At 35.5% G+C, this 26,317-nt stretch overlaps 1 protein-coding gene across 8 annotated transcripts in view; it reads left to right on the top strand.

Annotated features, from left to right (window-relative positions):
* The window catches only part of SMARCAD1 (SNF2 related chromatin remodeling ATPase with DExD box 1), a 77,385-nt gene that overhangs the window by 14,672 nt on the left and 36,396 nt on the right, over positions 1-26,317 (top strand). For 4 of the 8 annotated variants that reach the window (XM_026015598.2, XM_026015599.2, XM_026015597.2 and 1 more), the window contains exons 3-6: positions 1,244-1,421; positions 9,216-9,387; positions 12,123-12,189; positions 17,373-17,476. In XM_026015598.2, the coding sequence (XP_025871383.1) occupies positions 1,244-1,421; positions 9,216-9,387; positions 12,123-12,189; positions 17,373-17,476 (521 nt within the window). The remainder of the gene's footprint in view (positions 1-1,243; positions 1,422-9,215; positions 9,388-12,122; positions 12,190-17,372; positions 17,477-26,317) is intronic. The other 4 variants (XM_072755648.1, XM_072755649.1, XM_026015600.2 and 1 more) reach the window with 1 other exon arrangement.

Genomic DNA, 26,317 nt, shown 5'->3' with positions numbered 1-26,317 from the left:
GTACCCTCAGGATTATTGTAAGGGTTAAAAATGTGCATCACTTGATTTGATACTGACTTCGAAAATAGTTAACCGCAGTGATTGTTTTTTACATCGACACCTTTGAACTAAAGATTCATTTGGTCACTGCTTTTTAAAACACATTCACTAGACCAAGGCATTGACTACTTTAATATGAATTCCTTAAGTCTGACCTTTTCCTTTTCAAATATGTAAGGAAGAATGGTGGTTTTGCTGGGAGAAGGGAGAATAATTTTGGAATTCAGCTATTGAAGAGAAGACTGGTAAAATATTTTAAAATATTTAAAAATTATTCACCTGTTACTATTCACCTGTTTTGAATGAGTCAACTTTTTTTTAGCTTGTGAGGTCTACCATAACAAAATACCATACTGGGTGGCTTAAACAGCACTCATTTATTTTGTTACATATGTGGAGGCTGGAAACCCAGGATCAAGGTTTTTTCTTCTGAGGACTTTTTCCATGGCTTGCAGGTGGCCGCCTTTTCACTATGCCCTCACATGGCCTTCCCTTCATGTATGAATCTTTTGTGTCTCTGTCTTTTTATAAGACTTCATCCTGGATTAGGCCCCCACCCAGACAGCCTCATTTGAACTTAATCTCCTCTTTGAAGACCCTGTTTCTAAATATGTTACGTTCTGAGGTACTGGTGGTTGGAACTTAAACATAAGAATTTTGGGGGGCCCATAATTCAGCCCATAACACCAACATTTACGTAAGAGGTAATGTATGGTGAATACTGTCTATGTGCTAATGACTGAACTAAATGCCTAATATGTATCTTCTGATATTCTGTTCACATTAGCCCTGTGATTATTAGCATTTCTATTTTACAGGTGAGGACACTGAGATTTGGAGTGATTACATAACTTGACTAAGAGAAAGGATTGAAATACAGTCTTGGGCCGTAGTGCCTGTGTTCATTTAGGTGAGAACTGAGTACTAGGAAATAAAAATACCGAGGGAAGATGACACTCAAGCACAAACCTCTCTTTTGCATTTTGCATTAGTGTCCTACAAGTAAATTAACCTGTGAAATGGAAAATCATTTAACATTAACCCTGGTTTGACTGTTAACATTTTCTTTAAAACTGATAGGAATTTTTGGTTTTAGAATGGAAGCAGTGAACAAATTAGAAATTTTTAGCCCACAATTATTATTATCAAAAATAAATTTATTTTCAAATTGCTCAAAATGCCTTTCTCCTTTTTTCTTTTGCAGAAGATTCTAGTGTTCCAGAAACTACAGAAAATGAAAGAAAAGCTAGTATATCATATTTCAAGAATCAAAGAGGAATACAGTATATTGATTTGTCTTCTGATAGTGAAGATATCGTTTCCCCAAATTGCTCCAGTACAGTTCAAGAGAAGAAATTCAACAAAGACACAGTGATTATAGTGTAAGCAATTTAATAGATTCATTCATTATATTTGCCTATGTAAGAGGGTTTTCAAGCCAAAGTTATTTAATTTGAAAATATCGTTTGGTGACTTCTTTCTTTTTTTCTTTTTTGCCTTTCCCTATTGCATCTTCGTTATTTTTCCCTAACTCAGAACTTTAGAGAGGTATTTTGTGTATGTATGTGTGTGCATGCTTTTCCAGATAACAATGATTCTCAATAAAAAGTTTAGTGAGAGCCAATAATTTAACTTTTTTAAGTCTCCATAGTTAGGGAAATTATTTGAATATGTACCTTTGATCATCTGTAATTTCTTTATGATCTGTTCTGGAGTCCCAGAGTCACATTGTTTCAACATTTTTGGGGCACATTTTGTGGAGTAGCATGGAGCTTGTATTATGGTCAGGTAGAAAGACAATAAACATATAAACAATGTAGTATAACAAATAATAAATACTATGGCCAAAAGAGAAGGAAAATCATTAATGAATTTCAGGGGTAGGGGTATGGTTTCTAAAGAGCACAGTTGGAAAAAAAAACTTGTTTGAGAAAATGATGCTTGAGTAGGGACCTAAAGTAAGAAAGTGTGAACCATATGGATATGAGGACTGGGGCCAGGAGCAGAGTATTCTGGTCATTGGAAATAACTTGTTCAATGACTCTGAAGTGGTATTATGCTTGATGTTTTGTTTTGTTTTTTTAATTTTTAATTTTATTATAATTTATTATAATTTAATTATTTTTTTTATGCCTGATGTTTCTAAGGAAAGTCGGGGGCAAATGATACAGGGAGAAAGACCTAAGATCACAAGTAAGCAGCAGGGTAGAAAAAGGGATTTAATTATGTTAAGCCCATAGGCCATTTGCCTATTACTATGAATGAGATAGGAAGCTAATGGAGTGTATTGAGCAGAAGAGTAAATTATCTCACTCACATGTTTAAAAGATCTATAGGTGAGCATGGATGCTGTTGTAATAACCCAGGCAAGAAATGATAGACACATAGGCAAGACTACTACTTGTGGAGATGATTAGAAGAGGTTAGATTCTGTAAATACTTTGAAGTTAGAAGAACAGAGAGGTTTTATTGTTAAATTTTGGGTGGGAGAGAAAGCCGTCAAGGATGACCCTAAGATTGGCCTGAGCAATTGATAAGGAAAACTATTTTGGGTGTGGTAGGGGAGCTCTTTTTGAAGGAAAGATTGGCAGTTTAATCTTGAACATGCTATGATTGAGAAGACTCTCGTAGATACCTAGGTGGGAGAGGTCAAGTAGGCTAGGCAATTGGATTTGTGACATTTGAGTTCTGGGGGGGAGGTCTGGGTAACATCTAAATTTAGGAATTGTTAGAATATAGATTTGATATTTAAAGGCATATGATAAGGTAAAATCACCAAGAGAGATACTGGTATTGCTGGAAAAGAGAAGGTTTTCCTGGTTTAAGGACTCAGGCTAGGGGAACTTGGGATTTTAGGAATAGGGAGATGAGAAAGAATCTGTAGAGATTCTAAGAAGGAATAGTCACTGAGGTAAGAAGTCTGTAGAGGTTGTAAGAAGGAATAGTTGTGAGGTAAGGGAAAAGTCAAAAGGGTTGTATGATCAGAAGTAAGGGAAGAAAATGTTGCTAGAAGGAGCCAACAGAACGAGACTGTCCACTAATGATAAGATGAGAATTTCCTCTTAAATGAACTTTTTATATATACTCATTAATGAACATGCCTTTCTCCTGAAATTCACTTTACAATAAAAAATAGTAAAGATCTTGCATGGAAAAAAAAAAAAGGATCTTGCATGATTAAATGTGTTAGATTCACATTTACCTGCTAAGAAAATGTCATTCTCTTATATTACAAAAGAAGCATTTCAGATTCAGAAATACCAGTTAACTTTGGCACAGTACAGTTAATCTAATGTACGGTGCATATTTAAATTTTACCAGTTAATTCTGATAACATCCTTTATAATAGTGCTACTCAAAAGTACTGGTTTGTATATAACAAATGTGCTCTAAAATGTGAATCCGTGTACCAGTTCCTTTACTAGGAAAGTATTATAAGGAAAAATCAGCTGGACTTAAGTGATATGCTTAGTAATGTAGTTGTTTTACCTTCTTGTATAAATTCCTTATCTTGTCATTGATGGGTAACAGTGTGAGTTTAAGAACTAGCAGTCAGTCCTTGGACCATATTTTAAATAAGCTTTATAGCTTTCCAGTATCATGTTGGATTTTTTTTAACCCAGTATCATGTGTGTCTTTATTTTATTTTATTTTTTAAGATTTTATTTATTTATTCATGAGAGAGAGAGAGACAGAGGCAGAAACAGACAGAGGGAGAAGCAGGCTCCATGCAGGGAGCCCGAAGCAGGACTTGATCCTGGGACTTCGGGATCATGCCCTGAGACAAAGACAGATGCTCAAATGCTGAGCCACCCAGGTGTCCCAGTATCATGTATCTTTAGTCTAATTTAATCTGAACCCAGATTCTCAGCCTTGTTTTTTGTTTTTCGTGTCATTGGCCTTTGAAGGTTAAGAGGCCTTTTTTTTTTTTTTTTTTAAGGTTGTTTCTCAATTTGTACTTACCTGGTTTTCTTCATGATTAAATTTAGGTTATGTGGTAGGAAAGCTACATAAATGATTTTTGTGTCCTCAGTGTATCGTGTCACAAGGCACACTGATAGCAATTTATCTATCTCTTTACTGGTGAAGTGCACTTGGATCGCTCAGAAACCTGCCAGATTTCTCCTGTGAAGTTACCACTTTCTACTTTTTAGTGATTAATCTATGGGCAGATACTTTGAGACCAGATAATGATCTTATTCCTTAGCAGACATTCACTCAGTAGTTTTAATATCCATTGATGATTCTTTACTGAATCAGTTGTTTAAATGATGGTTGCAAATTGGTGCTATTTTAACTTAGCATTTCAGATCTTATACTTTATTTGGTATTCTAATATAAAGAAGGTTTTATATTTTCTCCCTATTCATTCATTTATATAGTATTTATGTTGTATAAATATCAAAATGCAGTCATAGATTTTTTTTTTGTTGTTCAGTGGGTTGTAATTCATTTACCATCATTCATTTTGGTGCTCAAATTGCTAAGTTTTGTCAGGTGAGGGAACTTTTAGGCAGGCTCTGGTTTTGAGAGGTTCCTATCATTTTTATTTATTTATTTTTTTAAGATTTTATTTATGTGTGTGTGAGAGAGAGAGATAGTGAGAGAGAGCATGAGCAACGGAGAGGGGGAGCCCAACCTGGGGCTGGTTCCCAGGACCCCCAGGATCATGACCTGAGCCGAAGGCAGATACTTAGGCACCCCAAGAGGTTCCTATGATTTTGTGAGCCTTTTCCCTTCAGGCAAAAGATGGTCCAAAATTATACTATCCCTATCCTAGGCCTGAATTTAGAATTAGCCATTTCCCTAAAAAGCACTAGTTCCTTTTAATAGAGAATGGCATTTGGAAATCTGGAGAATGGGAGTGTTCTTTCTTTGCCATTGTGCGAGGCAAGGGGTTATGTTATTGCCCTTTCCAGCTATACAGATTAGGAAATATGTGAGGAATGTGTGACTTGTGTTTTAATGTTTTTAATTCATGAATTTTTAATGATAACCTTTAATTCTAATCTGTTACTATTAGACCTTTCCTTGCCCCACCTTCTAGATTTCCTTTTCTGACATTGAGAATTCTGGCTTCTTGCAGTATCAGTTTATTTCTTAACTTGTTCAGTCATCCAATATACATAAAATAGTTTAAGAATTGCTGTAATCATACCACTTGACCAGTAAACCTACTAAATAGTGTTCAGAATTTGTTTTTAAGTTTTATTTGATCTTTAGTTTGAAAGTATATGGTCAAAGTACTTGGATTATTTAACATTTTCTCTGTTACTCATTTAAAGTATAGTTCAGTTCATTAATTTCTGTTTGTATTCCTTTTAAGGTTTTTGCCTTATCCGTCTTTTAAATTTTACTTTTGAATATTTAAAATATTAACTAGGTTCCAGAGATCAAAACTACATGGAATGTGCTCAGAAAAGTATTATTTCCTCTCCCTTTTTCTTGCAACATCCACTGTTATCCCACCTTGGAACTAACCAGTTTAGTTTCTTGTCATACTTTTCTTTCATGTGTCTTTTTTTCTTTGTTTCTTTTTCTTTTTGAGAGAGAGAGAATGCACATTTATGTGGGGTGGAGGAAGGGAAGAGGGAGAGAGAAAGAATCTTAAGCAGGCTCCATGCTCAGCAGGCTTCCCGCTCAGTGCAGAGCCCGACTTGGGGCTCATCTCACGACCCTGAGGTCATGACCTGAGCTGAAATCAAGAGTCTGAATTGGACGCTTAACCAAGAGCTGCCCAGGCACCCCTCTTTTTTCTTGTTTTTTTACACAAAAGACAGCACATTACATAAATGCATACATGTATACATACTCATTTGTTCTTTGTTTTATTCACTTAGATGTATATTCTAAAAATCATATCAGTTTATAGAAATCTGTATTCTTTTTTCATACTCCATAGTACTGTACTGTGTGAATGTTCCAGTTGTTATAATTAATACCCGTGTATGGGCCATTTTAGATATCAGCATTTCTTAACCTTGATTTTGACAGTTTGGGCCAAATAATTCTTTGAGGAGCTTCTTTCCTGTGTATTGGCAGAGTGTTTTGCAGAATCTCTGATCTCTATTCACTAGATGCTACTCACTAGATGCTACCACCACCTCCCTACTCAAAACAATCAAAAATGTCCCTGGGCATTGCCAAGTGTTCTCTTGAGGCAAAATCACCCTGCTTTTGATAAGCACTGGTGTTGATAAGAGAAACTGGCAGTTGATGAAATCACTCAAGAATTAATAGACGAGAAGGAGCTGAAGATAGAATCCTAGGTAATACAGCAATTCACAAATGTCAACAAAGGAAGAAAAGCCTTCTTTAGAGATTAAGGTCAGGTAGAGAGGTAAAGGAAAGTCAGAACTAATGTTGCAAAACCCATGGGGCGAGGATGGGTGTGGGGCCACATTTTCAGAGATTTGTCAACAGTGTATAGGACTACAGAGGAGTAGATAACCAATAAAAGGTTTTTATTACATTTGACATCTTGCCCTGGTAAAGAACAATTTCACCTAAATGGTGGGGCAAAAGGTAATAAAACTTGAGAGGAGAACTCTATAGGAAATGAGCAAGTAGAAAATCAGTTTGATAAAATTTGTGAAGGAAAGGAGAATTTGCTTATTTCACTGCTACGTCACAGTTCCTAGATCTCCTGGCTCATTGAATTAGTTAATGAAGTCTTGAGCTCATTGTAGACTTGGGAGGAAGAGCTTAGGGAGAGAGAGGAGTTGGGGTAGAGAAGATGGTAGGTAGTTGAAACAGGGTCCTATAGAAGTAGAAAGGGCCAAAATAAAATCCCTTAGCACTGAGAAGGGACTTTACCTTCACCAGAAGAGAAGTACTTTATCTGAGTCCAGATAAAAGAAAATAGAGTAGTCAACTCTTGTTTTTTTAGGTTTTTTCATTTTTAAATCTTCAGGCATACAAGAAAATAAAATAATAAGACAATGAACATTCATGTACCTACCACCTAGACTTAAAATTTTTGTTTCATGTTTCATCTACTATTTTTATCATCCCAGAATATTTTAAATTACGGACATTCCCAACATTTCTACCCGTAGTACTTGGTGATGCATCTTCTTCCTGCCAAAAACCCAATAGCAATCAATGAACAATTCTCTAATATCATCTAATTCTCATTTTATATTGATGTGTTTTTTTTTAAATAAAGCTTTTATTTAAGAGAGAGAGAGAAAGAATGGGCACAAGTGAGGGGAGGAGTAGGGGGGACAAGCAGACTCCACACTGAGTGAGGAGTCAGTGGGGAGCCTGACCTGGGGCTCAGTCCCATGAGCCTGAGATCACGATCTGAGCTGAAACCAAGAGTCAGACATTTAACAGACTTGAGCCACCCACATGCCCCTATATTCATATGTTTTATAGCTGCTTTTTCAAACCAGGATCCAAACAAGGAGCATTCACTGTATTCACATGTTATAACTCCTGGCTTTCTTTTGATCTTAAACAGTCCTCTCCCCTCCTCTTTTTTAAGGATTTTAACTTACTGAGGAAGTAGAGTCTTTTCTTAGTGTAAATAGTTTTTTCTGATTGTTTCCTCGTTTCTGATTGTTTCCTTGTTTTCCTGATATTGAATTTATTCCTCTCTCATTTGTATTTCCTGAGAACTGGATGTTAAATCCAGATAAGATTGGTAGTCCACATACTTAGCACAGCAAGAGGCACATGAGTTTGTCCCACCAAATGATTGTGAATCTGATCAGTAAGTTAAGGTGATGGCTAACAGAGTAAGAACCTTTGAAAGTGGTTGTCTAGGGCAGAAATTGTGAGAAGATTTCAACCTGAATGCTTTCATTTTTCTCAGTGAACTTGGTGGCAAAATCAGGGAATGTGATCATAGTGAGGCAGAATGAGAATTCAGAGTTGAGTACATAAAGAATGAGAGGTCTGGGTGTAATGGAAAGGTAGATGCTTGTAATTACCTTCAAATATTGAAGGATACGAGGGCACCTGGATGGCTCAGTAGTTGGGTGTCCGGCTCAAGTCATGATCCTGGGGTCCTGGGACCGAGTCCCACATCGGTCTCCCCATGGGGAGCCTGCTTCTCCCTCTGCCTGTGTCTCTGCCTCTCTTTCTGTGTCTCTCATGAATAAATAAATAAAATCTTAAGAAATATATATATTGAAGGACAGGTGTAGTGACAAAGGAAGTGATTTATTTTGCCTCATTACTTTAGAGCATTTTCTCAGAGCAGGGTTCTAGATGTCTAATAAAATATATATTCCTGGTCTTTGTGGATCTGTCTGCTTTTAAATGTTTTGGGGAATTCTCAGGCAAAACTAGTGCCCTGACCAGTACAACTGAACTAACATGAATAGATATAGTGAAGATATTAAAATACAGACTCTTGTTTCCCAAAATAGAATTAGCTTTTAGCAAAGTCTGCATTCTCTGACACTAGGAATGTATTTATTAAGTTCCCACTTTCTTTCTCTGATCTTTATAACTTGTATCCATTTGTTATACTTCTACTTTCTGACCTCCAGAATGGCTACCATGGTAGAAAATTTCAAGATGAGATTTTTGTTTGGGAGATAGATGATTAAAATTTGGCCCAAAATGTCTTTTATATAGGATTAACAAATATATTGAGGTGGAATGAGATCAAAGTTAGTTGTATAGTAAAACCTCACATGGAGTAAATGCTCTTGTCTGCTGAAGAAATGTTTTCTTCATGGCAGAGATTCTGGTACTGAATGGAACCATTCTGATTGTAACATAGATTCGGATCACCTAGGTAGGCCATGAAAATTCTATCTTTGTATTAGTATAGGCTTTATTATTTCTCAAGAGCATCCTGACATTGCTTGTCTGGTATACAGAGTATAGGTGAAAAAAGAATAGGAAAGAGAATGTGGGCATGCCGTACAGGTGTGTATCTTAAAATTAATCCAGATATTTATTATTCTTTTCCATCCCAGCCTGGATAATAGATATTTTCAAAGTATGCTAACTCTGGGAATTTAGATTTATATATATAACCATGCTGATGCTGAAATGAAAAAAAGTTGTTTTAATCTTTGACAGGGATAGATTGCATTCATATTGAAAAGCACTGCTGTATTACATATGTATATATGTAATATATACATATATATATGATTCTAATGAAATAATAATATATTAAAATACTGGTTTTTTTCCTCTAAAAATATTTTTAGTTCTGAGCCATCTGAAGATGAAGAGTCCCAGGGCCTTCCTACCATGTCAGGTAGAAATAATGATGATATTTCGGAATTGGAAGACCTTTCGGAATTGGAAGACCTTAAAGATGCTAAACTTCAGACCTTGAAGGAACTTTTCCCACAAAGAAGTGATAATGATTTACTTAAGGTTATACCCTTTTATAGTAATTGGTTATTGAGCTATAATGATGTTTAAAATTTCTCTTGTATCTAGTACTGTATTTAGTGGATAGTCATTTTTCTAAATATATCTTAAGTTTTGAGATAATTAACTTTATTTTACATAATAATAAAAGTCAGTGCCAGAGATTTACTTGTTGGAAGTCTTAAAGGTTTAAATAGGTAATGTTATTCACGTATAAATAATATAATGTATGTAATATTTCCCTGAATAGTTCACATAGCTTATGCGGTTTTTTTCTGGGGGGGGCGGTGTGCTTGTATGTGTGTGTGCTTAAATAGTTGTAAAAGACTCCCCCTTCCTCATCTCCCATTAGAAAGTCTCAGAAATGTCAGGAAGCCCCGCCCCCCCACATCTTCATAATGACAGAGAGTTGCTATTGGTATTTAATACCAAAGGGCCAGGGACACTAAATGCCCTGCAGTACCCAGGATCCTCCTGCATAACAAAAGAGTTATCCTGTCAGTAGCACTCTTGTGGAGAAACATTGATTGTATATAGAAACAAAATAAGTGGCTGTATTTGGACTGTAATAGTTATCCTTCCTTATAAGAGCACATAAAAACTGACCATTCAATTAAATTTCAGGTAGAGAATAAATCTCTGAAGATTACTAGTAAATAGGTTATTTCTAACTCTGTCACTTATTAGTTGAATGACCCTAGGGGGATCATTTAATTGCAGGTTTACATGTTTTTCACCTTTGTATCTGTCATGATCACCACCATCTCCAATATGAACCTTAGGAGATAACGTATCTGTATGGGGTAGGCAGGTAACTTTGAAGTGATGGACACTGGCATATCATATAGTATATGCTCTTACTGAAATGGGTAGCTACTCCATAGTGCCAACAGAATATGACCATGTGACATCAATGATAGCCCTTTTTTATCAGGTTTCAGATTTTCCAAATAAAGTGAAAAAGCTGTTATTTACTGTTGATCAATTTAGTAACTTTCTTAGGATATAAGTTAAGTGCCATGAAGATCACCTACTTAAAGTGTGTAATTTAGTGGTTTTTAGTATATTTACAAACTTGTGTAATTATCATCATAATCTAACTTAAGGACTTTTAATCTTTCCAAAAAAGAAACTATTCATTAACAGTCCTTCCACAGTTCCCTCCTCTAGCTCTAGGCAACCACTAATCTCTGTCTTTGTAGATGTGTCTATTCACATTTTATATAAATGGGATTATATATAATCCCATTTATATATTAAGATGTTATTTTTGTGACTGGCTTCTTTCATTTAGCAAAAGGGTGTCAGGTTCATCCATATTGTATCAGTACTTCGTTAACTTTTTATAGTAACTAATTTAAAGAAATAAATACTATTTAGGCCAAAAACATGTCTGAATTGAGCTGGTCTTGGGCCTACTAGTTTAAACTCTGTAGAATAAATTATTATTATTCTCTGTTATTTTTAGCATGACAGTCTCCCTCCCCAATCATTTTGATACCTTCTTACTGTTAGCTTTGGTGGTATCTTGACTCTGCACCTTGCTAGCAGTATTATTTTCCTCCCAGTGTGATTTTTTTTTCTAGAATAAGAAGACAGTGAATGTAGCGAAGAGTACTTGCAGGGGCTGCTAACAGTGTTGGAAATAGCTTCCAACAGAATAAACATGATGGAGTATTCTGTATTCAAAGGAGTAAATTTCAGGTGAAAAATAGTTTAGCCTGATTGCTAATTGTTCATGTAGTTGAAGGGTATTTTTCATCTGTAAGAATATTTATCTCTAATTGTATAATTGCAGTGGGAAAATAGGATTGATACACAGAATTTGTATGCATGTTTCATTAATTAGTATATGAAATTTAGGGAATTTAGTGTATCACTCCAAAGCAGAGCACTCTTGAATTGCTCTGCATTCAACTGATCTCTATCTGAAATGATTTAAAGGTGACATTTATAAAGTACTCTGTAAAGGCTCTTAAACCCAAGAAGTTGAAAAATATAAATTTAGTTCTAGACATGTTAAGAATATGCTTTGGCTATTTTGAAAATGAAGAGGGGCTTACAGGATATTAAAGGATTCAAGATTAGGAAAACTGGTAGAAGAGAGTACTCTTACTTGATTTGAGACTGTTTAATATAAAAATAGCTTATTAAAAAATGTAAGGTCTTTTTAAAAACAACTAGCTCATTGGAAATTAGGGGAACTATAGCAAGAGAAAAATATGAGATATTTAGTTTCTTCTCAAATACAGAATGTAGATTACTACAAAAATTATATATTGATATTAGTTATATAAATATATGAATATGTTCTTGAATAAATTCAGGCAATTCAGAAATAGAGGAAATATCAAAAAGAACCTTTCATCCCACTCATTCTTAAGAAGTCTTAGATTAAAAGAAATAATTGCAGAATTGTGGTTTATTTTTTTCATAAATAAAAAAGGAGTAATACAAATGTCTACCAGTGTCCCTTCCTCTCTCCCTCTCCCTCCTTCTCCTTCTCTCTCACTGCTTAGACATTTAAGTAGGGAGTTTTTAAGGCGTCAGTGCAGAACCTTGCATTTAAAAAATTAAAATAACAAAACCTTGAATACACTGTATATATTTCACTACACAGGGATGATGAGTAAGTCCAATAACATTTTAAGATGCGCTCACATTGTACAGACTAATGTGAAATAATTCTTTTTTTTTAATGTGAAATAAATTAAAACAATCTTTTCTTACTCTGTTAGTTGATTGAATCAACGAGCACTATGGATGGAGCAATTGCTGCCGCCTTGCTGATGTTTGGTGATGCAGGTATGCCTGACTTAGTTTCTAGCCATGTAAATTTATTAGTTTTATAGTAATAAATATCTTCACATTTTTAATAATTGCTCTACAGTATACCAAGCACCTTCATGAATTCTTACAGGAACCTTGTGAGTTATTAATAGCTTCAGTTTTTTTAAATGAAGAAACTGAAGCTTAAGAAGGTTAAGTGACTTACCTGAGGTCATACAGCTATTTGGGAACCATATTTTCTAGGGTGATTTTTTTTTTTCCCCTAGGGAGGGGGCAGGTTTTCATTGGTAATTTTGCTTGTTTTCTACAGATCAAATGTCCTAACAGTGAAGTTTTGGAAGGTATATTTTCTTTCTTTCTTAAGTATCCTTTCTAATTGCATTGTGGTTTTATTTACAGGTCTACAAATCTGAGTCAGTAGGAACATAATGTCTTGTGGAAAGTCCTAGCTGGTAATCAGCATTCCTTCATTTAGTAAATATTTATGCTATGTTCCAGGCTTGGGATACAAAAATAAATGCATTTGAAGGAGCTTGCAATATAAAGCATCTCCAATTTTTTTTTTTCTTAGCAAATACTGTCTTGGTTTCTTTTTTGCTTCCTAACTTGTATATTCCAAACAAGTAAAAATAATCTGTAATCCCACTACCAAAAAAACATTTAAGGAATGAAAGCAAACCCAAACTCGTTAACCACTCTTAAATTTGCTTTGTATCATTTTCAACTTTTCCTATGCTTGTACCCACCATTACAACACATGCACACACATTCAGTTAGGAAATGCAGTGACAATACTAGTTTGCATTTTTAAAAAAATATCATTTGATGATTTATCATGGTTTACTCTTCAGAACAATCAGATTTATCCAATTTTTAAATATGGCCCCATAACATTCCTCTGTACCTACCCATATCATTGGTTTGTTAACTATTTCTCTGTTAATTAGCATTTATGTTTCCATTATTTTATTATAATACTAAGTTAAATAGCCTTAAAGAGAAATTCTTTATGTTACTCTTTCTGTAGGCTAAATTTCAAACTGGGATGCTGAATCAAAGGATATACACATTTAAAAGTTTAATATGTACTTCTATGTTACTTTTTTAAGGGTTGTTAAAATTCATTTTTTCATCAGCATTGTTGATGAAAATCAATGCCCATTTCCCTAAGTGGATTTTTTTAGCTTTAAAAATTTTTTTGAACTTTAAAATACATATGCAAAAATAGAAGATAACATAGTGTGTTCCCGTGGGCCTATCATCCCTCTTCAACAAATGTCTACCTCACTTTTACTTCCAACCAGTAGATTTTATTGGAGTGCATTCCAAAGATGAAATTGTTTCATCCATATGAAATATTTTAAATCTTTCATTTTCTTCAATTTGAGCAAGGGAATAGTATTGTGTTGTGTGGGTGCTACCTACACAGAATGTTAAGATTCTTCCTTTTCTTCCACTTACTAGCTGTGTGACCTTGGGCAGCGTTGCCTAACTCTTCCATATCTGTTTCCTTAGCAGCAAAATAGCATAATAATAGTACCAAACTCGTAGGTTGTTGTGAAGAAGTGATAAAGTTATGTGTGGCACATAATAAGTAACTGTGTTAACATAGTAAATGTTAGTATCATTTGTTCTTAATGGTCATCTGATGATAGAAAATGGTATAGGAGAAAGTTGACTGTATCTCTCTCATTACCGTACATAGCCCTTAGCACTTATTGTAAAACTTCCTGAAAAATGATGGACTCAACGAACATTTGTTGAGTTGCAGAATGGTTTGGGAAATTTTACATATACTTTCTTGTTAGAATATTTTAGTATTCTATAATCTTTCCAAATTTTAAAAAAAGCTTTATTCCATAGTAGTGTCTAATCTTTTTTCTCTTGAGTAACTCGTTTCATTCACCTTAATCATTAATTTAACAAGTATTTTTGAGCATCTACCATAGGTGCCAGATGCTATTTTAGGAATTGAGGATATGGAAGGAAACAAAATGGACAAAACATTTGCCTTCATGGAGTTTACAATCCTCATTAAATTTGAATTTCATTTGAGTTTTTTTCTTCTCCTTGCACAGTACATTGATATTATTTCTTATTGGAAAAAAAAAATATTTTGGGGGTGCCTGGATGGCTCAGTTGGTTAAGTGTCTGACTCTTGATCTCAGCTCAAGTTTTGATTGCAGAGTGGTAAGTTCAAGTGCCTAATTGGGCTCCAGGCTGGGCATGGAGCCTACTTAATAATAATAGTAATAATAATAATAAAAATAAAATAAATAATTTCAAGTAGAAAGTTATAAGGAAAGAATAAATTAGGGTTCTTTTTTGTTTTTTAAGTAAACTTCCATGCTTTATCTTGGAATGGATTGAACCATCGTATCAGTCCTCTTCATCTTTTTTAGTATATTACACTTCTGTGGTGATATACAGAATGACAGCTTTGCCTCGCCAACATAAGATAGCCTTCAATATACAGTAAGACAGGAAACTATTTTGGATATTTTGGGAGTTTTCCAAAAACTGGCCTTTTTAAATACCTACTAAGAGATTATGGGCAGTTCTACACATTGTGATGTTGGATATTGGCTTTAGCACAGATTATAATCTTTTATAGATAATATTTCACATACTAAACAATAGGGGTACCTATTATGCATTGCTTTCTGAAGGTTTTCATTTATGAATACTAGGTTATATAAACAATAATAAATGCCTCCAAGGTTTTTACACTGTTTTTAAAGGTAATAATATGAATTTATTGATATTGTTAGGAATCTCTAGTTATTTCTTCCACTTCTCTGTTTGTATAAAAATAAGCAAAACATTTTTATGTGATTGTGATCTTTTTATATTTGCTGTTTTGTAACCTTTTCATTTATTAGACATCTTTCCAAGTTTATTTTTAAAAGTCTACTTGATTTATAGCAGTGCGATTTATGTATATGTTCTAATTTGTTTAATATCTTGGGCATTTAGATAGTTTGCCAGAATTCTTGTATGTATAATTCTGTAGAATAAATTCCTAGAGAAAGAATTGTTGGACTAAAAGACATCTAAAATTCTGAGATATATTATTTAGATTGCCTTCCAGAAAGGGCATAACAATGCATAATGTTTAAAAGTGCCTTTTTGCCTGTGGTCTGCTAGGATTGTCTGTTTTTTTAAGGGATGAAAAATAATGGTATTTTATTTCTTCATTTAACCTGTTTTTAATTATTAATGAAGTTGAGCATCTTTTCATTTTTTTACTGTTGAACTGCCTATATGTTCCTTGTTTTCTTTTTTACAGTTTCACATTTTATTTTTTATTGTTAAATACTGAACTTAGATGAAATTTATTTTCATCTGGGGTATAAGGTACAATTTTAACTTTTTTTCTGAAATTGATGGGTGCTCCCAATAAAATATGGAAATTATGAAACACAATTTGGAAGTGATCTTTAGTGTAAGATATGAACTTTTCTTTAGGTATATGCAAGAAAAAAATATTTGTTGAAGCATAGCTAACACAATGTTGCATTAATTTCAAGTGTATAACAGTGATTGAACAACTATACCTTGCTGCACTCACCATAAGTGAGCACATCTCACAGAATAGGGAATATTATCAGTGGTATGTAATAGCATTGTATGGTGACAGATGATAGCTACACTTGAGGTGAGCACAGCATATAGATAGAGATATATGCAAAATTTTAAATTATAAATAGAGTAGATTTAAATGTAGGCAGTGTTGTGTGTTATGTGACATTTTTGTACTAAAATTTTAAATTTGCATTTTCTTCCACATTTATTTGCAAAAGTGTTTTCCCTCTAGCCATTTTAAATACATGTAAATATTTGGTGTCATAATATTTTCAAAAAGGAATGATACATAAACATAATTAAGATTGAAGAATCTTTTATTGACAAAGCAAAGTTCTTGTTCTTTTAGGGAAGAAACATGTCTAGGTGACATGGCATAAATCATCTAGTTTGAAGCTTTTTTTCAGACTTAGAATATTACTAACAGTGCTTACCGTACCCCAACAAATATATAAGTGATGATCTCTTTTTAAAGTGGATAATGGGAATTAGTTGGTATCCGCAGAATGCACATTAACTTTTTGAAAAAAATTGGAAGACAAAAATCTAACCATCACACTTACATGATATTATACTTTAAAACATTAATAACATTTACTTTGTTAAAACTATATTACAAAATTTTCAGGCTTAGAACTTAAAAGCTGTCATGTTTACATTTAGTTTGAATATTGTACTTCTACCAGTTTTTTTTTATAACCGCAGTTAGGGTACTGATTTAATACTGCAGTTTTGTAAGCTTTAGCAGATTGTGTCATATTAGCAGAGCAGTATGTCGAATTTGCTCTCTAAAAGTAAGAAATAGAGAAATGTATTCAAAGTATAAATATGTAATATAGCTTTCTTTTTTTGTTTTTTAAGATTTTAGTTTTAAGTAATTTCTACACCCATTGTGGGTCTTGAGCTCACAACCCCAATATCAAAAGTCATATGCTCTACCTACTGAGCCAGCCAGGCACCCCTATAATATAGCTTCTTGAGATCATGTAGTTTGAGTTTTTCTTTCAGTTATGACAGAATATGTAAATTTTCTATCACTGTTACAGCCTCTATGTTACACTCTCTTGGCTTTAGGTTAAGAGCATTAATCGCTTGAGCTGTCTGTATTTCACTTCCTCCCCATTTGTTAAATGAGAGAGACTATTACCTACTTTGTAAGTTTATTGTTGAAGATAAATGAAACAACAGTTAATAAAAGCCCTTTGCAAAGCCTGGTACATAGTAAACAATTATTGGTATCAGTGATGGTATTCAAATAAGCTACACTGATAGGGTTCAGTTTTTTTTCACTGCTGAATACTCAGTCACTGGAGAGAACCTTTTCCTTTCAATATTGCTCTGTAGAATTACTCGTCATTTTAGTGTTGTTATTATTGTTAAAGTGATGGTTTATAAATAACATCATTTCTACTTTTGAAAGACTGATAAGAGTCTCTGTTTTTCTTTTAAACTCAGTTGACATTGAGTATACATGATATATAGAAGAAATAACATTGGGCCTGATGTCAAGAGAACTATCTGTACATGGATACGTTATAATAACATTTTTGCCTTTATTTTATATTAATACTTATAAAAACTGTGCAGACTTTGATTGTTCCTCTCTGTTTTAGAAGGTGGTGGACCCAGGAAAAGAAAATTATCTTCTTCTTCAGAGCCATATGAGGAAGATGAATTTAATGATGATCAGTCTATGAAAAAGAAAAGACTGGATCATGTAAGTTACATTTGAATTGTAGTATCAAACTTAGCTGTTAGGCACAGAGTATCTTGAATCTGTGGATATTAGACCTAAATGAATCAGTCCTTCTCTTTCATAGCCAAATCAGAGTTTACATTTCTTCAATGACTTTTTGCTTTCATTTTAATTTATTTCGTATTAATTATTTATCTCTAAGTTATAAAAGTAATTATTAGGAATATTCTAGTGGCATGATAAAGTAACTTTGGGAAAATAATACTTTTATTCCATAGTTTAACACTCACGAAAGACAGCTATTATCACCACCAGCACCATTTCCTCCTCCTCAGAGATCGCTATTTATAATTCTTCTAGGTGATGTCTTTGATATTCATGTCTTATCTAAAAATAATTATGGTTATGCATTTATTGAGTTACTCTATAGTTTTCCATTAACTTTCACTTTATGAATAGAACTACAGAGAGGCCTCCCAGTGAGACCAGAGATAGTCCTCCCTGCCTGCATTCAAGACAACACAATTTCTTCTTGGTAATCAAAATCAGTTACCCCAACTTGTGTAGTAACTTTTTTTTTTTTAACCTGTAATTTAATGGAATAAGAAGCCCAAAGTAGCCAGATGGCAATCTCTACCCTAATTTACTGAGACAATTGTTATGTCCCTACATGGAAGCATTCTTTTTTTGAGAACTAATACTGATGGGAAGTTGAAATTCTATGAATGGGTTTTTTTTAGGTATGAGGAACAGCTGTAGTATAAGAGACTAGGCCCACATTTTAGTTTACAGATATATGTATAATGACTCTGGGGAAAGCATCATATTGATTGCTGATTCAAAGCATTTACTTTTTTCATACATTAGTTTTGTGTGTTCTCTGTAAGTTCATGTGCTGAATTTTCACTAAGTGGTACCACTGTTATCTAAGCCCACTGCTTCTAAGTTTTGATGCACATGATGAAATCACTGAACTTGGGCATAAATTCATTGATGCACTTCTCTTAGCTCCCTGGTCAGGAACATTATGGTGTCACAGTGTACTATGTGAATTAGGTCTTCTGCATATCTGTATATGATATATTAGTTTCCTAGGGCTGCCATGATAAAGTAACACAAACTGGGTGTCTTAAACAACAGAAACGTATTGTCTTACAGTTCTGAAGCTAGTGTATCAGAAGGGTTGGTTTTTTCTGAAGAAGGTTTTCCATTATTCTCTCTTTGTTTCTGGTGGTTTGCTGGCAACTTTAGTGTTCCTTGGCTTGTAGATCCTTGCCTTCATCGTCCTATTGCATGTTGCTTGCGTGCATATCTGTCTCCAAATTTTCCTTTTTATAAAGACACCAGTCATTAGATTAGGGCTCACCTTAATTTTAATTTGATTATCTCAGTCACATTCTGAGGTACTGGGTGATACTCATAACATGAATATTGAAGGTACACAATTCAACCCATAACTAGTATTTCCAGAAGCAAGTAGATAGGAAAGACAGCTTAGGATAGGTTTCTCTTACTGTCCCTTCAATGAGGAAAGGGGTCCAGTGTAATCAGCCTGCCACCAGACAGTTGACTACTCCCCCAAGGAATGGTGGTGGTATTATGGAAACTCATTGTTGGCCTTTGCTCTTGGCAGGTCAGGTATTTGTTGGTAGCAATGGTCAGATAAATCTTGGTATGGGACTGTGTTGTTGATCTGTCAGCACAGCCTCAATTCCTGTTGCCATGGCCATTTGTATGTAGACCCATTGAACAGGCCAAGTGCCTGTGGTGGTATTGGTATTCACAGAATAGATCATCTTGTCCATCTGATTACTAAAAATGTCCTCTGTAGTAGATGCCCTTTGCTGAACATTCTCAAGAAAAATTGTTGCCTTTGCATTCTGTTCTCAGAAAAACTCCTGATAAATTCAACAGTGCATCTCTTTCCCAGACTTCTGGTCACCAGTCTTTTACTCTCCACTTTGGCCTCTGCCCATAATATATCATAGCTGTGTACACCTGGTCATCTCTTTTTATACAAAATGGACAGTAAGATGTACTGCCCAGAGTTGTGCACAGGACTACTCTTTTAAATGAGGTTAAATCATAGCAGTTGTTTACTTCATTTTGGGCTTCTTTTAATGGTATGTAAGCCCTTTGAAAACTAAGGTCAAGAGTTTCCCTCACTTTATTTGATTATAAAGAATTCCTAAAAGAGCCATAGATACTAGTTGAAGGAGGGGCACAGTATAGCAGAAGTAGGTACCATGGGAGTCTGGGACAGTTGCACATGCAGCTTGTTCCTCCTGAACCTCCTCAAGTTCAGTTTTAAATCTTCCATTTCCACTTGGTCGGTTGTTGCTGTTCATGCTCAGTTTTAGGCTTGATGATCAGATAATCAGATCACATAATAGCTCAAGTCTCATGGTCCTTTGATGTCCCAAGGTCAACCATTCTGTTCCTGTCAGGACTCCCTATCAAGCCAGCAATTGTTTCACAAAAAGACGTCAATCTGTTCTGTTTTTTAAAATGTGAATTTGTTCCAGTGCAATAAATATGTTAAACAACAATTTTAGAATAACTTAAATTTTGTGTTATTTATGTACAGTTTTGTTTATGAGAAGAACTAGATGAACACAAAACACTGACCCAGCTGCATTGGGCCACATAGGAATACACAAAATACACACACCCCAGACATCTACTGGCTGCCTCATTTTACCATGTTTATTATCCCACAAGGCTGTGTTTTAGCTATTCTTTCACATTGTGAACTTTTCTATATGGAAAAAAAAGCACCCATTCAACATCCCAAACATATTTAAGCAATCTCGTTTAAAAATACCAGGCAGTGGGCAGCCTGGGTGGCTCAGCAGTTTAGCGCCGCCTTCAGCCCAGGGCCTGATCCTGGAGTTCCGGGATCAAGTCCCACGTTGGGCTCCCTGCAGGGAGCCTGCTTCTCCCTCTGCCTGTGTCTCTGCACCCCACCCCACCCCCGTGTGTCTCTCATGAATAAATAAATAAAATCTTTAAAAATAATAAATTTTAAAAAATACCAGGCAGTATGTACAAAAAGAAAGTTAAGTATTGGAAAAAAAACTTGAAACAAATGTTTGGGAAGAAATAAGAATATGTGCTATATCCCAAGCAACAGGCATAAAGGAATCCACAATGTGGAACATCAGAGACAGAGCCCCAAAAATAATTCAGCTGGACTGTTATCAATTGCTGGGAAGTCAGTATGGATAGGCATAAAGAAATAGAAGAAAAGGAAAAATTGTTGAGCGTTTGAATTAGAAAAGTGAAAAAATTAGGAACAACTTCTTCCATATGGATCTTTATATACAAAGCTTTTTTAAGGAAATAATTATCCTGCAGAAGTAGCTTCTTTTGGTGCTAGTAGTGGTTGATTTAATATTTTCAAGTAAGTGCTACAAATTCCTAAGCCATCAGCTGACACACAAAGTGATGAGTGCAGATAGGAAAGCTGCAAAAGAATTTTCCAACTGTGTTACAGAAGTAAACTGAAAGAACAACCATACATTGAATTAAACTCTCAATTTTAATGAAACAGATACCTCTGACAAATGCATGCCTTAAAGATCCCAAATCTGAAAGACAGAAAACAGGAATTAAGGCTTTATAAGATAGCATTACTGTGATGTTCAGCACTAGTGCCAAGTAGAGATTTAGAGCTAAAACCAATAGTAGTTCATTAGTTACCAAACTGAGTTGAGCTTTTAAAAAGAAAGTCAGCCTTAGAGTTCACTACAGGGATGGGAAAAGTGGATGAGTTGTGCATATCTACATTGATATTTTTACTTAATTTTTCTCTGTTGTAAGAGCATTATTGTAAAAGAGAGAGAGAGAACATTGCTTAAAAACTCTTATAATGCATCAGGCCTGCCTATTTACAAAAACCGAACTCAACCCCATTATTTTTCTTCTTTTTGCTTCAAAAAACCGCCTCTCTGAGATAGCCCTGTGATAAAAGTGTGATTATAGCATTTATCTTACTATTTAGCGTAAGCATTCAATTTGCTAATTGCTGTTACTGAAAGTGAGAATATAGATGTGGTTATAGAATTTGGGAATGGACTTAACATCAGATTGTTCATTTCTACCATTGTAAAAGCCTGGAGTGATAAAAGAGTTTGTGTTATGTGGGATAGAAAGCCCTCCTTGACTTGATTTGCAATTTTGAAGGTTTTTGATTCTTTAGAGTAGTTCTTAAAACTCAGAACAAGCTATGTTGATATAGGAAAGCAGGTTGGATTTGAGGAAGTAGAAACTGGAAATGTTGAAGAGCTAGGGTCTTATTCTGGTGATCTAATCACAGAACTCTTGCAATAATTTGCTGCTACTGGATGCAGAAGGTGATGATGATATTGATGGGAAGACTAGAAGGTTACACCATGACAGCTTAATACATCAACTTAGCACAGCAAAACTGTGCAGACTTTGATTGTTCCTCTCTGTTTTAGAAGGTGGTTTTAAGTGTTATTGAAAACAGATGTACTGGTTTTTTTTTTTTGTTTTTTTTTTATTCAGCATCTTTGCCTTTTAATATAAGATTTGTTTTCATCATTTCTGAGTGTAACACATTTCTTCTAAAAATAGAGCTCTTTGCTTGTTCTGAAACTTAACTTCCACTTGGAGGTGACAGGGCATAAGGCTGACTGTAGTTGTGGGGTGATGCTGCCAGTGGTTCCTGGTCACAGACTCTTCACGGGACTCTGGATGGATGCTCACAGCGAGGAGGAGTCCATTTCAAATTCGTGATACTGAAGAAACACGACACAGTTCCGAGCTCCCATCTATGCCTGGAGTGGAGCCACCCGAGCATGGCTTTAATGCTGAATGTAGTAAGAGTCCTGCATTACATCGAGCTGCATTTAGAACCATACAGACTGCCTGGGTGGCTCAGTCAGTTAAGCATCTGACTCTAGATTTTGGCTCAGGCCATGATCTCAGGATTGTGAGTTCAAGCCCTATATTAGGCTCTCTGCTCAGTGTGGAGTCCGCTTACGATTATGTGCCTCTCCATCTCTCTCCCTCTCCCTCCTTCATTCTCTCTCAAATAAATTTTTACAAAAAGAACCATACAGATAGCATTAGTATGAAAGGAGAGTCTAGCAAAGGAGCAGAAATATATTTATTTTATAATTTCTTATTTATGTCTTCAGCTACTATAGCAGAGATAACACAAGAACAGTGAGCCATGGCATTCCATAGCTGGTGTTAACAGATGTGGTCATTTTCAGTAACTCTTCTACCACTTCTCAGTAACTCACAAGCTGTAATCCTTCCAGTGCTAACACCCCCAAACAGACCTCAGTTCATATTTATTATAGTATTTACATATTTCTTAACCATTTAATGTATGTGAAATTGTGCTGCCCTGTTTTTAGGATCCTTTCTCTTTTTAATGTGTTACTGATGAAGTTTTTGAATGTTGTACCTCTAACATGATTTTTCTTAAACTGTAGTTTTTTTTTTTTTTTCATGATTTTGCACAATGCAGTAATTTTGGAATTGTGTATCTGATGTTGTAGCAGAACAGACTGTAGTTTTCAGCAGAAGGATATTTGACCTTGCTTTAAAAGCTTATGGGTCTCTGCTATGATTTTCCTATTAGGGCTTTCTAGAGACTTCATAGAACATCCTTATTAGTCACAGAGCTTCAGGAACATTGCATCTGCTTGTTGCTCATGAAGCCCAAGTGGTAGAGCACCTTGTACTGTATCCTGGACCTGCTACAGAGCCTTCTCTTAATGTGGGCCCCACTTATAACTGTCACAGTCATAAAAGTTACTTTGTAAATAGAATAAGCACACACCATAGTGAAGTATACCTTGCCTCAGGTATCCAGAGGCTGACCAAGTATTATGCCTCTTTCTTAAACAATATGCACCCTTTTTCTTTCCATTCTTTTTTCTTTCTTTCTTTCCATTTACTTTTGAATGGCATTTGCAACATGCTCCTGATTGGACTCCCTCCCCGTAAAATTCATGAAAGTGGTAGTCCCCAGAATTTGAGGAGGGTTACTTCTCACTCTTTGGCATACATGTATCTTACTAAGGTACCCACTACTACCTGCCTACTGCATCCAGTCAGTGTAAGGTCTTCAGTGTAGATGATTAAAGTGAATTCTGTGGACTGTGCAAAACTATCAGTCCTAGAGTGCTGTATGAGGAAAGAACAGGAGAGTTACCATAGCCGTGAAGACACTGACCCTACCCAGATGAAAACAAATTGCTTTGGCATGTACTTCTAATTGAGATGGGGACAATAGGGGCAATGGCAGCCTCTGTGGATACTGGAGGCAAGGTATACTTCACTATGGTGTGAGTTGCTTAATCTGTTTATAAAGTAACTCTTAACAATCTAACAGATTGTTATAACTGCACAGTTATATTGATTTGCTCTAGTAAAAATTCCACATCTGGTATAGTAGTTACATTTGGGGTCATCACTTCTTTGTCTATGATAACCTGAAATAATCCCCCAAAGGCCATCATCCAGTTTTTGTATAGGCCAAGGAACCACATGACATTGGAATAGGATATGATATCCATCTCAGTTCCTTCAGGAATATGGTGCTGCTGCTGCTGCTGTGTGTACTTCTCTTTCTCCCCCTCCTTGACCCCCCTCTGTCCCCTCCTCAGTTTTATGAACTTGGATTTGTTCTTTTCCTAAAAACAAATTGCTCCCTGGGCCAATGAGCTAATATGAGATTGCTGCCAGTCCTAACTTTGTCTGTTCCAGCTCTGCATTCTGGAATGGGAAAAATAGCCACAGGATCAGTTCATAACCCTGCAGCCCACTGGGACAGATTTAGGCCCAAGTCCATGTGTCACCTGGCATCTGTAAAGCTCTAGCGTAGCCACTGGATTGCAGAGGTGTTTTAAGTCACCAGGGATTAGCAGAGCTGGCAGAGTGTCAGATCTGAGACCAGACAGCAAGTGAGAATGTTTAATTTGGGTTGTAATATACTTGATTCCCAAAAGTTATTTACGGTTTTCCAAATAGCAAACTGTTTTTATGGAGGTGAAATTCACATAGCATAAAATTAACATTTACAGGGCAGCCCAGGTGGCTCGGCGGTTTAGCGCCACCTTTAGCCCAGGGCGTGATCCTGGAGACCTGGGATCAAGTCCCACATCGGGCTCCTTGTATGGAGCCAGCTTCTCCCTCTGCCTGTGTCTCTGCCTCTCTCTCTGTGTCTCTCATGAATAAATGAATAAAATATTTTAAAAATAAAAAATAATTCAAAAAATTAACATTTTCAAATGAACGATTCATTACCAGTTTGTACATTTGCAGTGCTATGCAACTACCACCCCTGTCTAGTTCTAAGATCTTTTTATCACCCCGTAATAGCATGTCCTACCTTTTAAGGAGTTGCTCTCCTGTCTCTCTTCCCTCCCCTTCCCCCCTTGCCCCGCCCCTGGCAGCCAGTCCTCTTTCTGTCTATGGATTTATCTATCCTGAATATTTCATGTGAGTAGAGAAGGCACACAATAAGTTACCTTTTGTGTCTAGCTTTCACTTAGCACAGCATTTACAGAGGTTCATCCACATTGTAGCAAGTATCAGTACCTCTTTTTTTTTAAGTACTTCTTTTTTTTAAGGCTGAATAATATAGCATTTTATGTATATACCACAGTTTGTTTATCCATTTGTTCTTTCATGGACATTGGATATTAAAACCAGGAAATGTGCTGTGTGAATGACTAAGGTTTAGGAAACATTTACATGGTGGAAAAACACCCGTGTAGAGTTAGATACCGAAGTTTCTATTCCTGCCTCAGATGGTTCTTATCTATATCTGTGGCCTCTCAAAGGTTAGTTCTTAAAGTTTCAGTGTCTTTAGCTGTTAAGTGAGGATAGTAGTATGAATTTTTGAGAGCTTTGAAAGGCTTTCTCCACATTAGTGTTATATTCCCCAGCTCCAAATCCTTTGCTTTCATAATAAAGACTGACCTCAATTTAGCACTCCAGGCCAAATGTAGTACTAGCTCTGGTTTAATTTTGCAGCCTTGTAGCCTATCCATGGTTTCTGTTCTTCAACCCAGAGGGCCATTTACTATTAGAAAAACTCATGCAGTTTTCTTCTTCCTACTCTAAACTTCCACAGTATTTTATTTGTGTCTGTCTTGTAGAACTCCATCTTACCTTTGTGCGGGAGAGAAGTACCACTCACAATTTATGGGTAGTGAAAGGAAAATAACATTTAGTTGTTGGATAAGAAAGGAGGTAGAAGAGAAAAAAATGAGGTTGTATTTTTCTATACCTTGCTTACATGGCATGTGGTACAGTTCTAAGCAGAGTTAGAGAAATGTTTTTTTGATTGACCAAAATGCAGGATTTTTCTGAAGCATAAACCCAAAAATCTTTTTTTAAGATTTATTCATTTGGGAAGCCTGGGTGGCTCAGTGGTTGGAGTGCCTGTCTTAGGCTCAGGTTGTGATCATGGGGTCCTGCAGTCAAGTCCCACATTGGGCTCCCTGCATGGAGCCTGCTTCTCCCTCTGCCTGGGTCTGTGCCTCTCTCTCTCTCTGTGTCTCTCATGAATAAATACAATATTTTTTAAAAAAGACTTATTCATTTATTTTGAGAGAGAAAGTGTGTGGTAGGGAAGGGCAGAAAGAGGGAGAAAGAGAATCTCAAGCAGTCTCCCCACAGAGCCTGTCTCATGGCTCCATCCCATGACCGTGAGATCATTACCTGAGCTGAAACCAAGAGTAGAACACTTGACTGAGCCACTCAAGCACTCTTTAAATGTAGAATTTTAAACAGTCTTTTTTAGTCAAGTGACAAGAAAGAGATTGTATGAATAACTATAATTATTACCAGATTAATGTTTTTGTTTCACATAAA

This window comes from Vulpes vulpes, chromosome 4 (assembly GCF_048418805.1).
Source record: "Vulpes vulpes isolate BD-2025 chromosome 4, VulVul3, whole genome shotgun sequence".
Lineage (NCBI taxonomy): Eukaryota > Metazoa > Chordata > Mammalia > Carnivora > Canidae > Vulpes > Vulpes vulpes.
This window is presented reverse-complemented; position numbering and strand designations above follow the sequence as displayed.